Source organism: Larus michahellis, chromosome 5 (assembly GCF_964199755.1).
Source record: "Larus michahellis chromosome 5, bLarMic1.1, whole genome shotgun sequence".
Classification (NCBI taxonomy): domain Eukaryota; kingdom Metazoa; phylum Chordata; class Aves; order Charadriiformes; family Laridae; genus Larus; species Larus michahellis.
In genome coordinates this window covers 49,043,107-49,058,383 of record NC_133900.1, presented here as the reverse complement: position 1 = coordinate 49,058,383, position 15,277 = coordinate 49,043,107, and the positions used below count along the sequence as shown (strand labels likewise).

At 41.8% G+C, this 15,277-nt stretch overlaps 1 protein-coding gene across 2 annotated transcripts in view; it reads right to left on the bottom strand.

Moving 5' to 3' along the window:
* Window positions 1–15,277, bottom strand: part of SMOX (spermine oxidase) — a 54,986-nt gene that overhangs the window by 16,242 nt on the left and 23,467 nt on the right. Inside the window, exons 2-3 of one of the 2 annotated variants that reach the window (XM_074587247.1) lie at window positions 8,289–8,523; window positions 3,547–3,773 (exon numbers count right to left, since the gene is read on the bottom strand). In XM_074587247.1, coding sequence (XP_074443348.1) covers window positions 3,547–3,773; window positions 8,289–8,496 — 435 coding nt within the window. In that variant the 5' untranslated portion in view covers window positions 8,497–8,523. Of the gene's footprint in view, window positions 1–3,546; window positions 3,774–8,288; window positions 8,632–15,277 lie in introns of those variants that run through there. The other variant, XM_074587248.1, reaches the window with a different exon arrangement.

The window sequence follows — 15,277 nt, the reverse complement described above, 5'->3', positions numbered from 1 at the left end:
TCAGTTAAGACAATTTCTCACAGGTAACTTTCTGCTAGAGAAATGAAGAGCTGAGCAGTCTTGCTGCTTGGCTTCCTTGTAACCAAATAAAGGCTTCTGTGTGGCATCCCTACAGCTATTAGAAATTCAGGCTACTGCAAACAAAAAGAAGCAAAACTTGTACTGAAGTAGAAGGAGCCAGCCAAAAAAGATTGGACAAGTGCCTGGAAAAAGCGTAAGGACTTTCCAAATGAACTAGCGAGGCAAAGCTCTGGAGGTACTGGGGTGCCTTGCCTTTCACACCAGGAAAATTCAGCGCAAGGCTGAATTCAGCCTTGCTAGGCTCCACCTTCAGTGACTCCGCTTACCCAAGCGAAACACTCGAGGGAGACCCTCTGCACTTTGCATTCACTAGAATTTGGTGTCCAGATGACAAGATAACTGGGGCGAGAGAGATACAGATGGAGAAGCAGAGCTGAAGGCATATGCTTGAGCCCAAGCACATGGCAGCAGCTGCAGCGAAAGAAGGGCAGTGTGTGAGTGCATGGGAAGTGAGCCAGCTGTGCAGGGGAGGGCAGGCATTTTAAACTGTGACAAATTTAGCCCCGTTCATTCAGGACTACATTTTCCACTGTTAATGCCAGTGCTCCATCCCTGATTAGGCTTTGCACCCATCATGTGGTTTCTGGTTGTTTTGTTTGTTTTTTTTTTTTTTCCAAGTCAGGACAGCATGTGTCACAGCCTTTGCTATCTCAGCCTCTTCTGAAGGGGGAGATGCAGCCTGAGAGATGAAACGACATGATGGTGGGATTGCTAACAGCAGGCTGCCCCAAGACTCTGAGAAGGGCCTGGGAGCTCCTTCAAGGCAAGGGAGAAGCCTGACCCCAGGATTTGGTGATCTGTAAGATGGCTTTTTATCCTGGACAACTTCAAGACATTTTAACAAAACCATTCAAAAAGCTTGCCTCCTCAAGAAAAAAAGAGATGCAGAACTGAAGGTCAAATTCCTACTGTTCCTCCCCAGCACCCATTTCATCACCAGTTAAAGCAAGAAAGTATTGGCAAGCTAGGACCAAAAAAAAAAAAAAATGACGGTGTGGGAGGAGAAAAAAAAAAAAAAAAAGAAACAAACCCAAGAAGTGCACCAGGCTGACTCAGCATGTGTAAACAGAAAAAATTCTCTGCACCTTATGCCAGAGGAAAAGGTCCCCAAATCCACATGCCTGCTGTACACACTCCTGACTGCCCACCCACCAGGGCACTTATATTTCATAGCCTTTTTAACTGGAGATTTTCAGGAGATCACGTAGCTCACCTTAATTCCCACTTTTCCTAAGCAGCGCAGGGAAGCCAGCTGTCTTAAATCACTAAATATCGTCCAATCTGATGCCCCAAAGAGGCTGCGACAAAAGCTCAACAAAACCATGAGCTGCTTCCGCAAGAAATTCCAGCACACTTTGAAGGAAGACAGAGCAAGCACCTCCCCAGCAACAGCAAGTAAGAGGTTGGCTGATGTCCTCTTCTTGGCTTAAGCTGTCCCTTACATATTTTTTTATTGCAAAGAGTAGCTGTAGACATTTTTACAATCCATAAATGTGAAAGCCTTTTCTGTCTTGTAGCGATAAAGATATCCTGTGGCAACGATAAGCTAATTACGTGTTGCGTAAAGAAGATTAACTTTTAATGTGGTTTCTCGTGTCACCGGCTTCCCCCTTTCTCTTGCTTTAAAAGGAAGAGTAGATTTACCAAATTAATAATTTCTAAAACACTGGCACCTTGTTATAGCCTTTATCTTACTGGCTGTATCTCAAAGCTAAGTACCTCTCATCTTTGTATTCTCTTCTCATTTCAGAGTCTGCCTGCCTCTGACACTCTCCCTTCGCTGGAGATTTTCCTATCATCTTTGAGACACGATGATCACTGAGCACTGCATGCAGTTTGGCAGTGTTCCATTTACATAAATAATGCTGCTCACGGCAGTATTTTCACTTACTCCCTCTCTTTTCTAGTCTCAGTTGCTGCTAATCTTGCTCCACACATATCTCACCTGTCTTTTTTCCTGGCTGGCTCTGGTTCTGTTTTCAATCCAGTAATACGAAAAAGTTGTTCTGATGAATTATCTCCACCTGCATTTGTGCAAGAAGAATTCCCTCCCCGCCACAGGTTGCTAAATTCCTTCCATAACAAGGTTTCTTTGAAATTTCTACTACCCCTCTCTAAAACTGAAATTATTTTGTGCCATTGTGTTCAGAGCCCCAGGACAGCGTCAAAAGTCTTTTCAAACAAAAAAATCCCCCTTTCTGCTCCCCATTCAATTCTTGGTAATTCTTTACAGGGTACAGTGACTTTTCTCTTGGTGGCTTCCTAAATGCTCATGCGCATATTTTTAAACATGAAATATGCAAGAGTAACCAGTGTGTGTTTAGCCAAGCATCAAAAATACTGGTGAAGTTCCCTGTCAGATGAAAATCTGAAGGTTTTAGGTACGGCTACAGCCTGGTAAAAATAATAATTTTTTGCTCCATTTTATATAACCCACTAAGAGATCACATTACCTGGAGGACTAGACATTCTGCACAAAAATGTGGCGAATAATCACAATTAATTTTGGTAAGCCTCCTTCTTTCACTTGACTCTACCTAAGGCCAAGTCTTCCCACTGAAAGCAGAAAGAACTAATACCAACCTTTCGTATGTCTTCAACACGCAAATTAGTAAGAAACCCCATTTTCCCTCTGAAAGAAACACTAAGATGACAGAAGCAGTTGCCAAGTTACATTAAAGTAAATTTGGCCTTTTTTGTCTGAGTTGGCTTATTGCTTTTTTAGCAGACGTTAATCTTTTCACTAAACATGCATTTTCATTTCCATCTTGCAGGCTTCTATTTAGTATTTTTAGGTTCTGCCTCTGTAGTTTGGATTTATTTTTTTTTTTCTTTTTGGCTCTTCTGTCACATACTGAGTCCCTCATCTACACTGACCTGAAGAGGATGTCATTGAACATTGACCAAAAGAAATTAAAATAATCTTAAACTGAAGCCCATGCTGGTCTGAATCTAACAAAAAAGATGTTCCTTTCCTTCTGATGCAAGAAGACTTAAAATTCCTAATTCCTATGATACTGTGCTGACTTTGGCATACTACACGGCCCACTATGGTATTTATAACATCAATAAAATGTCACAGGGCTACAATATTTAGCTGGTTGTTGCTAAGGTTTTGCGTTGTACTTTGTTTAGTAATTTGATCCCTCCTCTACTCTTTTAATTAAGTAGCAACTTTCTAGAGCAAACGACTAGATCTCCCCAGCAATAGCTGCTGCAAGTGATTAAATTGATGACAAATGTGGAAAAATTGTTCTTCCTAACAACAGTGAGTTAATCCCACATCAGGGACAAATGGAGTACAGTTAAGCAGATGAGTGCAAACTAAGTGTTGATTCCTTGCAAAGAAATTAAAGACATTACTGGTTTTCTACCTTTGTTCAGCACACAGAATGTTGTAACTGTCAAGGGGGTCTCACCGTTTCAGGCAAACCTACAACCTGACAAAAGGAGGTTAATACCAACCTCGTTGTATAAATCACTGAATTCTTCAACCACATCTTTCGGGATCCTTTGCCCATTGTTGGTAAGATGATAAGCCACCCCATTCTTGGAGTAAAGACTGATCCGTCCAACACTTCTCTCACCATCAGTAGTCTCTTCAAGTAAACCATTGTCTTCTGCTAGATGATAGACTGGGTTTCCATGTGAACCATGAATCCACGTAGCTCCCAGTTCAAAAGTGGCGTGCCCTGCAGGAGAGTAAACCAAGCAAACTGGTTACTGAAGTTCATTTTCCTGAAAACTTGTCATACTCAACCCTAAATAAAATGCACGTGTGCAAAAGCAGAACAACTACCCAAGGACAACACACGTTTGAACATCACTTAAGGAGCTTTCTCTGTTAGAGAAGGGCAATGCCAATGTTCTTCAAACAAGTCCTTTGGGATACAAGTTTAGATAGTGCTAGGATGGGATGTTTCCAACAGAGATACATCACAGTGACACACCTCTGATACTTAAGGTGAATTTCAGAATCTTCTAGGTTCCCAGTTCTTATCATGGTTGCTAGCTGCTCTGTCCTTGCTACTTGGCCCTTCTAAATCATCTTCGCTAACTCTGCACTTCAGAATATGACCAGAAAGCAGAGAAAATACTGCTCGTGCTGCAGCACAAGTCATGTACTAGTGGAGGGGATGTGGGAAAGAAAAGAGCCGTAAGAATCCACACTGCACTATTGCAAAAGTGACATATAAAGATACTTACATAAATATTGTAGTTCTAGGGAAAAAACAGAATATGTAAAGACTTCAAATATCCACTGTGTTCAAGAGGAGGGGATGGATACCCAGACACAGGAAGAAAAGCATCCACAGCAAGGAGATGTAGGAAAATTTGGACTGCCCTGGGATAGCAACATTGGCCTGCATACTGAACCTTGTCCCGTGATTAAAAATGCATGCTATTTACAAATATACCTAAGATTAACTGCAATACAAAAATATGTTTCCATTCCAAAAATTAGTAAATAGGTTATATTTTATTATTTTTTATGCCTTTGAAAATTTAAATCAGATTTTTTAAGAAGATGCATTGTCAGGTTAAACACAGAGTTTGGTCTGCCCCATTCTCTCGCTTCCTTATAACTAATGAGGTGTGCACCAGGGCTGTGACCCCCCCTAAGCCAGCGCTGCCATAACAGGGCTGATAGCACCAGGAGATGTTCAGCAACTGAAAGCAGGTGCTAAAAATAAGCTTGGGTCATGTCCTCCACCCACATTTTTAGGGATTCTCAGAAGTCCAAAGCTAACTGTTGTAAAGTCTGACAAAGCCGTGATCTCCCAGGATCCCGGCGAACACCACACTGCACAGCTCGCTCTACAGAGGTGTGTGAATGCCTGATCAAGTGGGATGGTTAATAGGATCCTGCTTGATGAAGAAAGTATCATGTAGTTACCAGTCATCATATACTGTTTAACATGTAAATGTATGCTCAGACAGAAATACACTGCAGCACTATGCTATAATGCAGTCAAGTTTAACAGGTGAAAGCTCCAAGAAATGCTCCTCTCCAGCTGAGACACAGCCTCCGAGGGAAGCTCCACATATCTTGTTTTTCAAGCAGACAACCACCTCATCATTAAGGAGCATGCTGATTGCCCTTCAAAATATGCATTACAGGACTTGAGAGCACAATATTTCTACGTGTACCTAAAAGAAAGCTTATGCTTTAGAGTGTGCAGCATCAAGTCACAAACACGTGAATATTTAAGGCGCCACAAACTCCAATACACTCCCAGAGCACCCAGCCTAGCGGAAATGACTGCTGTACATTGGCAGCCAAAGGTACAAAGCTCATAAATATTGCATGTGGCAGTCACCTTGTTAATGCAATCCTCCTGCGAGTCATCACATGCCAGATCAGCAGCAGGAATACTGCCTGCTGCTTTATGTCAGGAGCTTGCTTTCTGCTACACTAACAATCCTCCTGTATACGGCTCTTATTTAAGGGGCACCTGATCTTTGAAAGAAAAAAATATGCCAGTAGGTCCTGCAGTATTTGTGCTCAGTAACAATTATGATGTGTTCCAAGTTGTCCTGTCTTCAGTAGCTGCGTGGAATATAACCAAATACCAACAAATTAAAAATAGTAATTCTTGCCTATAATACTTAGAAACTCACTATCATCAATCCCAAGCACATAAGCTAGTTGTTACCTAGTGTAAGTTATATGATAAATTATTTAAAAGTGTAAAATAAAATAACATCTTTTTAAACAGAGATAGCTAATTTACTTTCAGGATCTTAAAAGATTTTAGTTTCAGTATTATTCTACTTCGAATGAATCATCTAATACATCAAAAATAGAAAAAAATCTGCTTCCTATTCTGTGAATATAATTACCGAGACCCGAGCATCAGTCAAAACAGGCCTATACACAACAATATACCATACCAGCAGTTTTCCAAAGGAACGCACGGATTTTGTATCATGACTTCTGAATACACACGGGAGCTTTCACATTTCCCTTTGCAGCCCTAACTATTTCTTGGGCATCCTGTCACGATATATCTGCAATGGATACAGATGTTGTAGATCATGTACAAGAAACACACTTACAGTCCACAAACACACAAGCCTTCTGCCTCATCTGTGCTAGAGATGATAAACCAAACTTCTGAAAATCCAAGTTATTCCCCAGTGCTGAGTAGCAACATAATCTATGCAGCTGACGGAAAATACTGTCCCTTGCAAGACATAGCGTGGCTCAGTGAGAGTGGAAGTATTAGGATATAAGGCCAAGAGGGTGCCACCATAGGTCTGCTGAAGATTTAAACTGGATCTTTAGTCAAGTGTGCAGGCAGGGGAGCGGCCAGAGAATTTCAACGTTTAGATGCCATTTAGACAAGCAGATCCAAGTGGTTGTATGTTAAAGACCTGGAAGAACCTCTTCTGCAACAGTTTGTTGTAAGCTTTAACCAGTTCTGAAAAATGAGCAGGTCTTGCATGCCTCAGGTGCAATCTCGCTGCTTCAGGCAGTACAGAAGAAAACACAGCCCAGGATCATGCTGCCCTTTTACGCTCATACCAAGGAATGTGGAGATTCTGATTTCACCACCCAACAGAGCACCAAAATTTTTTGGAACTAAGGGCATGTGAATCTGCAAAGCACACAAGGGGCCAGAACACGGACCCACTTTGGGAAAGAATGGCAGTCCATACCCACAATGTAACTTTGACAGTTTGCAGAAGATAAGAAGAGACAGAGAGTGTGTAGTTTTAAGAAAGATATTACAAGATCAAGACTTTGGATTCCAGCCCTCTGCTCTGCAAATAACAGCTACATCTACAAACTGCAACAATTCAACCAGACTGAGAAGCCTGCTCTTGTCTCATGTTAATTAAGAAGGGTTAACGAACAGGAGGTAGATTCCCAGCAAAGGCAAAGATATGAGTAACTGGTGAAGGTGTCCAAAGGTGAGAGAATTGGTCCCAGTGCTATTAGAATAAAACTATTTCGCAGGTGTGCTGACAAAATTATATACTGCTCCCTGAAGATTTCAAGTCTTTAACACTTCCCTCCTCTCACAGACGTGATCCAGGATATTTTTAACACAGGGTATTGTGAGTAAAGGACACACTTCCCATTCCAACCTCTATGCCAAGTCTTAGCAGAATGTAAAGTGCCCTATTCAACCCCTGGAGATTAGATTTGTCCGACTGACTTTTCATTCACTTTCCTTCTGAAAGTTCATAGGACACTGCTGTTTATTTACTGTGGCAAGTTTATCGAGTAAAATGTAGTAAATGATGTAAGCACCTGATAAATAAAAAGAAAGCGGGGCAGCAAGACACCAGAGTTAATAAGTAGAAAGTGGGATCAGAAACAGAACTAGTTAATTGAAATCAGGAAGGCAATTCAGTAAAAATGAAGAGCTTTTTGCCTCCTGCAGAGAAGAGACAGGCAATGCCCTTCTAGATACCAGGGAAAGTTTTGTTGACTACTGTGCTGCAAAGGGCAACATTTGTTCCAGTAGTTTTGTATTTAGAGATTTTACAAGCCCTTCCAACTGACATAGGATTAAAATATCCAGTGTCTGCAATTTTTTTCTTTTTTTTTTTTCTTTTTTTTTTTTCCCTTACACACTGAGAAAGGAAGCCACAGAGGTAGGAAAGCTGCAAATCAGGATGAAAGGATACATTGAAGAGGTTTTTCCAGCAGCCTGATTCACAGAGGGTAGTGCCCTACACAGTAAATTAGTTCTAGGGAAATGAATGGGGCTATTTGTGAAAACAGAATAGCTTGGAGCTTGCCCCTTTGCAAGTCATACAAGTCACTAAGAATCAGCCCTTCACTAGCCAGGAGATTTACTGATGGCTCCTAGTCTAGAGTTAAACTTGAAAACTTTGGTGGAAATGGTCTTGATAGTGTTATTTAATCCTAGAATGCTTCTCACAGACCTGTTACACAGAGCTCTTCTGTACAAGGGAAAACAATCACCGAGGTCTTTATTTTATAGAAACATGGTTTTGGAGCAGCTGTCCCTCAGAAGTGATGCACAAGATAGCTCAGACTCACCCACCCACCCTGAAAGGAGCCCAAGGATTTATGTTCCTGACAAAAATCACACCTCAAATAGCCTTTTGCATGCACATGTGGACTGAAAAAGCACACTTCCAAGGTGAAATTAACCTAATGACAACACAAAGTCATGCTAGCAGAATAAAGAAACCCCAACGCATTACTCCCAAAATGCTGCTCTTACCAAGTTTCACACTTTGCACACGGCCTCCAATTCGGTCAGTCGCCTCAAGGATAGTTACATCTGTGAAACCGCTTTCCAAGAGCGCTTTCGCTGCTGACAGGCCTGCAAGCCCAGCACCGATAACTACTATTCGAGGCTGTCGCTTTCTCCGTAGGCCACTACTAAGAGGATCATCCGTGCTGTCTGCAGATATTTCACAACTTTGCATGCCGTCCAAGCTCTCTTTCTAAGGAACCTATGGAAAAAGCAAACAAGCGTGTTCAGGGAACTCGGATCAAACTTATCCTCTGCAGTTAAAAATCCTGAAGAAGTCTATAAAAAAAAAAAAAAAAGTCTAGCAGGAAAGAAAGACAACTTGTGAACTAGACCCAGCCTTCAAAATGGGATGCATAGGAAGGATAACTGAGGTCAAATGGGGATGCAACAACTTTTTGGCCTGGAGCAGAAGCCCTGGAAACTCCAGAAATCTCCACCCTCTTGTACCATGTAGACTATTTCCAGAGAAGTCAAAGGATTTTCAAACTCCCATCTCTTTATATAACCTCCCAAAGTGGCAATTTTGTGGTAAAGACTTTAAAAAAGAAAAAAAAAAGAAAGAGAAAACCACATGCCCAGTGCTGACAAGCTCCACAACACAACGATGAAGCTTCACTTTGCCTCTGTGGCAACCACAAAGCATAAGCTTCAGATCATATAACTACGGGACTAGGTAAAAAGGATTTAGTTCAAAGTCTGGAGATCAGATATCAAACCAATCATTACAGTAATGGTACAGACAGAAAAATGTTTCAACTGATGAAAGCCAACAAGGGCCAGTTGAAAAATTTACAGCCACACAATGTGGACCCTGGAGCCAACACTGTCCTGCCACATCAGGACCAGCCTCGGTCTTTGATGAAGACAGGTTCAAACCCATACCAGTCCTGACTAGCCCAATTCTACCTCCACCTACCCAAGGCATACAACTGCTCATCCAAGCAGTATCCTATTTTTCTTGGTAAACTCCTAGAAGCCATCTTTTTAAGTGCATATACCCTTAGTTCTGGGGTCCCATCACCTTATTTAAGTACACAGCCTGAGTCCATGGTTAAGGTTAAACCTTAATCAGGGATCACCAATGTAGGATGTCTTTATAGACTAAGGTCAATGTCAAGTCATCTGGTTCTGAGTAGGTTCACACTTGCCCTCAAGAGCACAAAGGAAGAGGGTTTAGAGACCCATACACTGCCAGGCCCAAGAAGACATCAGTCCTAACTTGCAAAGGATAAACACTCAGCCCAGGATTCATCAGCCCTTGACTCAGCTGATGCCCAATGATTTGGACAAAGTGCACACATGATTCTTAGCTCTGCCATCCCTCCTACCCAATGCTTACTGAATGCAGTGAAATCCAAGGAGCTCATGTGCTGCCTCTGCCTGTTACCAAGCTGCTGGATTCTCCTTCTGAGCTCTTCCCCAATTGTCCCAACTCTTGGCCAGTGTCAGAAACACACACTTCTCTCTTGCATCACGAGAAGAAGAATCAAACCTTTGTGCTTAAGACACTGCTGAACTATTGCAGTACATGATCACGTGTACTAATGAAGTACAAAGCAATAGTGGTTTCATTTGGATGGTACCTGTTTCTCCGGATTCTTAAAGCATTTATGTATGTTGACCAAGCAACTCCTGCTCTCTGTAACAGAGGAGACACCAGACTGCAGTCAGTACTGATTTAAGCAGTGGTATAAAAACGAAGGTGGTCCTACTGGAGCTCTTGACAACTATTTTGAAAATGTTTAGCTTCAACCAGAACAACTTCAGCTCAATACATGCTACCTGGGCTCAGCTGCAGAAGAGATTAGCACAGTGCCTACACCACACTCCGCTTTTGCCAATACAGCTTGTTCCAACTGCCACTGAACAACGGAACAGGTGACATTAGCATGGCTGCAGCCAGAGCTGGCTCAAAAACTTCTACCTGCGATTACATCAATCATCATCTCCCTGTTTTCATCTCCTGACCAACAGATCTCAGCTAGCAGATATTTGCCATAGGGAGCCAGAGATCAGTGTTGGGAGAGTTATTTCCAAGCTGAAGTCAAACATGTCAAGCATCCAATGCTTTCTAGTCCATGGTGAAAGAGTCACGAATCATGGTCACTTGACAAGCGGAAGAGCTGTGAGCAGCCAAAACCAGGCACTAGAGTTACTTCTGAACAAGCTGGATTCAAAAGCAGTATACAACAGTTTGAAGTAGCAGCCGTGAATGATTTCTTGCCTGGTTCCACAAGAAACAGTATCGACCTGGAACAGGCAGGGAAGAGGACGATGCAACCCTACATCAGCTGGTGAATGGGTCAAGTTTCCAGTTGTAGACACTTTAGGACTCGTCTCTACCTGGCTTTGATGCTGATTCATTTCTCTGTGAACTTTACTCACCTGGGAGAGGAGTGTGGTTTTTTTTCCCTTTTTATCTTAATACACTCTGACAGTGTATTTTCAGAATGGGTTAAGATAAACAGGAACATGGCACTCCAGGTACGAAGGGCCTCCCTCCAGAGTTAGTCGGGAACTGCTCCATGATGTGTAGGTTAAATCCTCACCAGTCAGAGGCTGATAGGAAAGATGAGACCACTCCTCAAAAGTCTCACACAAACACACATCACGAACAGAGATGAGGGCCAACTTTCTGGTTAAAAACCCAACCAAAAAAGGAAGCATCACTTTTCTCTATTTTCCAGGGCAGGATAACGGGAAGGAGCTGGGCTTCCTACAAAGAAAATGTTTTTTCCATCATCTTCTCTTGAGATTGAGTGAAGCCACTGCATTTCTTGGGCCCTGTCAATCACTGGTCCTTTACCTCCCCTCCCAAGCATGCCAATTTATTGACTTCTAATCTAACAGGATAAATAGTGAGATTTCTCTGTGTTCTTTTAAGATCTTTAAGATGGGCCCTGAAGAGTGGGATCTCTGTATTCAGAGCTTCAGGAAAGCCCACCACTGGGACATGAGGGGCAAAGCAGTACAGTTATTAGAGGGTACGTAAGAAATGCCAAAGCAAGTCAGATTGAAGAGTCCGTGGTACAAAGAGGAATGACACTCTTCTGGCAGCAGCAGCTTCCAGCAGTGAGGCCAGTAAGGACATCATAAGGTAGACCTAATGTCCAGACAACTCTGGGGACTTCTCCCCCTTGCATTTGCCAGCTCCTTTTTGAATCCCTATGTACTTCTGGTCTTAGCAACAATTTTATGTTGAAGCTCTACACAGTCTATTAACCTTATGCAGACATTAATATTCTTTTGGTGGTTTCAAAGCCACTACCCAATGGAAACTGAGGACATCCCCCAAAACCACATTATAAGAAACACTGAACAGTCATTCCCTGTTCATATTCTCCTCGGTGCTAAGAACCTTCATATTTGATTCTAGCCATCTCTTCTTCAAGAATAAATAAGTCTTAATCTGGCTACTCCTTCCTCATTTGTGAGCTACTATAAACCCACAGCTGAAATAACTCTTATTAGAAATTTCTTCAGCAGGTATTACAACCCATAGACATTCTATAACACTCTTCACTTCCCATCCAGTCTCCAGATAACGCTTCAATGCATGTATTTTAATTGCCACAGTAAAGAAACATCTTTTCTGCCATCTACATACGATAGAAACTGAACCATTTTAGCTCAGTTCTTTAGGTACAGCACTCCTAATCCTGGCTTCGGCAAACTCATGTGAATTCTTCACATGAAAGCTTCAAGAAAATGTTTTCCCCTCCTGTTTCAGCATTTTAATACTGGATTAGGTGACCTGTCTAGACAGATGAGAAAATAACAGGGTATTTTGTGTGTGCAGAATCCTGATTTAGAAACCACCCTTAATTAGCCAACAACCTTTACCATATGATCATCAGAGGAAGGCAATTAAAATTTAGCAAGAGCTCGGGCTTTCCAACCAGGATACATGCTCCATTGTGAAATGTATGGACAATATAAATATATGACTCCTTACTACACTTTATTTCAGTATCAATTATACACTCTGTTAGGCTCATAAGTAAGACAGGCACATAAAACACAGTCTATTACGTGCAATGCTCTACCTTCAGTACTTGCCAAGCCACCAGCCAGGGCTTGAGCCAGTGAATATTACTAGGTCCTCTGACACAAAGATAGTTTGGCTTTTTACTTTTCTTGATTGCCCAGGAGGGTTGGTTGGTTTGGGTTTTTTTGTTGGTTTTTTTTTTTTTTTGCTTGGTTTGTTTGGTTTTTTTTTTCCAGATCACAGAGTAAGAAGTGTTAACTGTTCTACTGTGAATCCCTGAGGTTGTAATTTTACTTTATGTTCATTTAAGAGCATGGGTAGTACTAAATCATAGCTTGACTAACAGCAAACAGTAAAACTCCCCCTGCTTTGTCTTGCTTATAGCTTTCCTGTGAGACAGCTAACAGGCACAATCCACAATAAAATAAAAAAATCCAAATACACATCTTCCTTCTCTTTTAAAAATACAGCTTTGATCCTCTTAGCTCTTGCGCTCTAAGTGTCTCACTCATGGTATTTTTAATCACTTTTTCTTCCAGACCAGCTCCCCTTTCTCAGTCCCTATTGCTATTCCAACCTTGCCTCCCTACCCTTCATTCATCCCTTCTCACTACTGTCCATTTCCTTCAGTCCAAAAAAATAGCTTAAAAAAATCCATACAAACAACCCCACCGAAAAAAAATCCTGAGCTCAACTGCTGTTTCCCAGCAGGCAAATCTTTGCAAAAATATATTTTCTCAGATGGGCATCATTCTACCAACCCAGAATCATGGGTTTCCATTCCTGGCATTTGATTTGTACTCTTCAATCCTATGAGCTCCCCCTCACTTCATCTCTGCTGATCTGAGTTATGCACCCAGCCCACTGACTGCTCCCAGGGAAATTACTCTTTTCATCTGCACAGAGGAGCCTTGTTAGCTTTCAGCAGGACTTCACACCAGAGCTATCCTAGCAATAACTTAGCAATAATTTTGAACAGATTCTTGTGTTTCAGCCTTTTAATAAAGATATATTCTGGACATATTCCCTTTAACACAGAGTGCCTTCTACTTATTTAAGTTACAATGGCCCCATAGACAATGGCAACCTAGAAATAGCATGAACGCAAATGTCACGCAAGCCTTCCCTACCTTTAATCAAGCAGCAATAACAATAAAGTTCAGAGGTATGCCCACTTCATGATTTTTTTTCCCCCCTCATTTTGCCAGTAAAACCTTGCATGTCACAAGGAAGAAGCCAGAGAATTAAGGCAGTTCACAACTGCCCTCCTTACTACAACAATACTCTCTGATCAGGCTATTCTTCTAGGACCCTTAAGAAAAAGGTCACCAAGGTTCCAACAATTTAAAAACACAAAACCAAAACAAACAAAAACATTTCTCAAGGAAATATGCTATTTTTAGCTCATGCAAATACTCCTGTGGTAGCGCTGTCTTAGCTGTGATGACACAAAGACTTAGGCAAGGCAACATACTGAAAACAAGGCTTGCGTGCTTAAAGGCTTGCCTGGGGACTGGTTGGGTTTTTTTGGTTCATTTGTTTTTTTCACCAGGATTGGTTAGTCTTAAAAAAAGTGACCTTCCTCTCCCTTTTGACTTCATATCGCACAGCAGGTTGTCTTATACTCAGGAGCCATAGCTGTGAGCTCCCAGCATACCATAGACCACAATCATGGTCATCCCAGCTGGGACTCATCTCTCCCCATTTCATCATTTGGGTGTCCAACCTGCATCTGCTGTCTGCAGCCTTTCAGGTGATGGAGAGGAAGAGTAATCCATCCTGCTGATCTTCGGCATACCTATCTTAGGATGGACAAGCTGAAAGGAAACTTACAGACCAGCGTAAAACAACCATCTAACCTTTCCAAGTCCTCTTATATTAGCAGTTTAGCTAGGATCAGGAGTTTGCTTTGGAGTAAACCTCCGCTTCCCATACTTTCATTCGTGCTGTGCAGTGGGGTATCAAAGCAGCCAGACAGCTTCACTCCTTGTGGATGAAACTAAACTAGAAGATGCACTCCAGGAGAGACAAAAATGCATCCCATCCACTAAGGGGCATTCAGGGGGATGGAGTACAGCAAGTACAACCTGAAGCCTCCAGGGACAGACACTTACAGACACAGGGACCTCAGCACTGACTCTTTCACTCAACATATCACCTCCTATCACCATGACATGCATACTGATCTAGAAATAGCTTTTGACAAGTAAAATGAGGTTGAGAGGAACTGCACCTGAACCTGCCAGGGCAGCCACTGGCAACACTTCCACGTGCTATTCAGACTCCTGCACGAGGACCAGTTTTCTTTCCTAACCACACTATTCGCCTGAATTTTTTAGTCCTTCTGTAGAGTGTTGACTTGACAGTCTTCACACTAACAAGTGTAACAGCCAGTCTGGAGGCGAGAAACACATCATCAACACAAACAAGTTCCCTGCTGACCGCACAGACCAATCAGCTCCAGCATAAACCGACCTGAATTTACCAGAATCACTTTATTCCCTCTAGGTTTTTCATTGACTGGAATTAAGCATCATCCTTAGTCAGAAACCTAAACAATAACATTGTGTGTGTTTGAAAGGAACTCAGATAAAAACAAGACTTCATTTTAGTTGAACGACTAAATGGAACAAGAAATAAACACACTACTATTTTATTATTAAATGCAACTATTCAAGATACTATCAACACATGAAGGGGTACTACATACACATCTGTTTATAATGCAGGTTTGTCATCACAGTCTGAAAGTGTTTACAAACGCAGAATACTTGACACCAAAGGATTAATTCAATCTAAGCAGAGACAAAGCAAGATTGAGCAACCAAGAGCAAACACTAGAAAAATTCAGAACAAAAATAAGATGTCTATTTTTAACAGTGACACTAATCAGCTGTTGAAACACTTTTCACTGAAGACAGGGAGGATATTGCTTGAAATTTTTAAATCAGGATCCAATCTCACA